Consider the following 2,534-nt stretch of genomic DNA (forward strand, 5'->3'; position numbering starts at 1 on the left):
CACCTTCAATCCCAGCACTGGGAGGCGGAGGCAGAGGCAGGCACATCTTCTCTGTGCCATCTACTGATTGAGTGCCAGGCTACAAAGTAAGACACTGTCTCAAAATACACACAACTAAAAAAGCATAATATCCAGGAACTACTAGGAGTGACACTCGGTGGCAGAGCACGTGCCTAGCATGAGCAAGTCCCTGCCTGGGCTTTATCCTCAGTAATGGAATCAGAGTGGGGAACCCTTTGCCAGCATGAAACCAGCATCATACTGAATTAGAAGTTAAATTTCATGTTAAAGTGGGAAAGAGAAAAGGGGCTATACAAGACCTAGTGTTTGTCCTGTGATACAGGGCCCAAGAGAACAAAGTGGTTTGCTGGACTAACCAAGAGAAAAAAAACCTGAGCTGGGCAGTGGTGGTGCACACCTTTAATCCCAGCAGGTGGATCTCCATAAATTCAAGGCCAGCCTGGTCTTCTGAGCTATTTCCAGGACAGCCAGGGCTACATATAGAAACCCTGTCTTGAAAGAAAGAAAAAGAGGGGGGGAAAGGAGGAGAGAACTTGTGGTTCAGCTTAGAGACAGGGTCCTGCCAAGTGTAGCCATGAGCTGTATCCAGCTCTCAGAGAAGTCCAGGCTAATGCATGTCAGAAGGCCTCCGCTGTGCAAACTGGTTGGTGGGCACCTCTACCATGATTTGTCAATGCTCATACTGATCAACGGAAAAGAATCAAGAGGCCTTAGTATTGGAAGCACTCCAGCATAATTTACCTAGGAAAGCAAGGATCAGAGTCCTTCTCTAGGATAAATGATTAAAAAAAAAAGAAAAAAGTGAGGTCCTCAACACTACACCAATGACATTTTCCACCAACCTTAGAGCAGTGTGAAATGGTTTTTCTCACTGACCCAAGGACAATCTGCACACTCACTCAGGCCTCAGTTAGCCACATCACTCCTATGTCAGAGCCCAGGGAAGTTACAGACCCTGGACAGAAAGCATTCTAGAAGCCAGTGGGTGTGAGCACATTCAGGTCACGGGGTTTGAGTTTATGGGTTCGAAGTGGTTCTTTCTTTCCTTCTACCATTGGGACATCCATCTTTGGCGGCTTGAAGGTTCCTGGATCTTCACCTACTCGTGTAGCCTGGGCACGCATCACCTCCATAGGAGAGGGTTTGGGGGCACCTTTGTAAGCCTGAATGGCAAAACCTGCCAAGGAAAACCACAGATTATAGACTCAGTCCATACAGTACCTGGGTGCCTTGATGGTCTTTCTGAAGCTACCTTACCAGAATCAGATTTCTGCAGTGGTTGTGGTCCAAAGAGGATCCATTTGTCTACTGAGTTCCTATCATTTCCACTCCCAGGATCCATGGTGTGAGGATTCGGAGCAGGTAAGGCTGTGGAGGAGCCAGGTGGGAACCAGCCCCTGGAAAAGAAGTAAATGCATATTCCTGAATGCCATCTTCCCCTGTCACTACAAGTGTTTTACACCAAAGCAACAGGAGCCCGGGGACTATCATCTCAGCACTGGCTTCCCCAGAGACACCGGCTCGAAGGGTCCAGGGAGACTGACCTGGACTTCTGCTTAGGGGACGAGTGAGGGGTGCTGCTCGGGGTGGACTGGGCTGATGCAGGGTGCTTCTCTTCTTTTGCTGTCTCTCCACTCTGCAGCTTTAGTTTCTGTCCCAATGGGTAAAAAAGAGACTTTTCAAAGTGAGATCAGTCTGGGCATCAGCCCTATGATGCACATCCTAACTTGAGGCAGCAGTGATATTGTTCCTCCCACACCACTCGGATTTCATGTTTCTAAGGAACTGTACTGTACAGCTCTCAAGCATTCCTGTGCTACAAGCTGTACACTAGAACTTAGGTTTCCAACAAAGCCAAATCGTCTATGGAAAGAGCCATCAAGCTGCCTTAGGCCTGGCTTTCAATTCTGCTCCTGGCTTTCAGTACAATCTCTGACCTTCTCAGACTGTCCACTTTATAGGGAAATGCTTCTTCTGAGAAACCGACTCCAGTCTCCCTCCTTTCTCCCATAACCAACCACTTCCACAACATTATCAAAATACTTAGGACAGAGTGGTGGCTTAGCAGGGAAAGTCAGAGCTGCTGCTTAGGTCGAAGTTGAAGCTCCACAGTAGTATGTCTATCCTCCATGAGGGACATGCCTCTGCTGGACCTAAGCTGACTTTCAACATGGCAATTTGTGTAAGTTAACAATCTGTTACAAAATTAATAACGGAGTGCCGCCTTCAGAAGTATCTGTCTTGTCAGAGTTCAGATGGTATCAGCTCAACATGATTTCTCACAGGAGTGGCTTTTAACAACCTGCAGACTCATCTGGAATACTCACCGCACAGTGCAGCCCATCCACGGTGTCCTGTGTCTTGCCCCAGCCCCCACATACACACATTGTACACCATTACCTCTGTTTCTGATGTTCTCTCCCTATGCCCAAAGGAACTTGCTACTTGGATTTTATTTTCTTTCTTTTTCTTTGTTTTTTTTTTTAAGATTTATTTATTTATTATTATATGTA

The 2,534-nt window shown here is 46.9% G+C and overlaps 1 protein-coding gene across 1 annotated transcript; it reads right to left on the bottom strand.

The window, feature by feature from the left end:
- Positions 1 to 530: 530 nt before the first annotated feature.
- On the bottom strand, positions 531 to 2,450 carry Kiaa1191 (KIAA1191 ortholog). The gene is made up of 3 exons (XM_031359227.1): positions 1,566 to 2,450; positions 1,279 to 1,418; positions 531 to 1,198 (listed from the first exon to the last, which is right to left on the bottom strand). The coding sequence occupies exons 2-3, from the start codon at positions 1,361 to 1,363 to the stop codon at positions 993 to 995; spliced, it is 291 nt and encodes a 96-aa protein (XP_031215087.1). The 5' UTR covers positions 1,364 to 1,418; positions 1,566 to 2,450; the 3' UTR covers positions 531 to 992.
- Between the last annotated feature and the right edge of the window lie 84 nt (positions 2,451 to 2,534).

The sequence above is a fragment of the Mastomys coucha genome, unplaced genomic scaffold, assembly GCF_008632895.1.
Source record: "Mastomys coucha isolate ucsf_1 unplaced genomic scaffold, UCSF_Mcou_1 pScaffold7, whole genome shotgun sequence".
Lineage (NCBI taxonomy): Eukaryota > Metazoa > Chordata > Mammalia > Rodentia > Muridae > Mastomys > Mastomys coucha.

Excerpts from the sequence above, each read along its gene's own strand:
- Kiaa1191 (XM_031359227.1), bottom strand. The coding sequence starts at position 1,363 with ATGGATCCTGGGAGTGGAAATGATAGGAACTCAGTAGACAAATGGATC. Across the intron at positions 1,199-1,278 it reads ACTGCAGAAATCTGATTCTG|GTTTTGCCATTCAGGCTTAC; the intron begins GTAAGGTAGCTT and ends TTTCCTTGGCAG.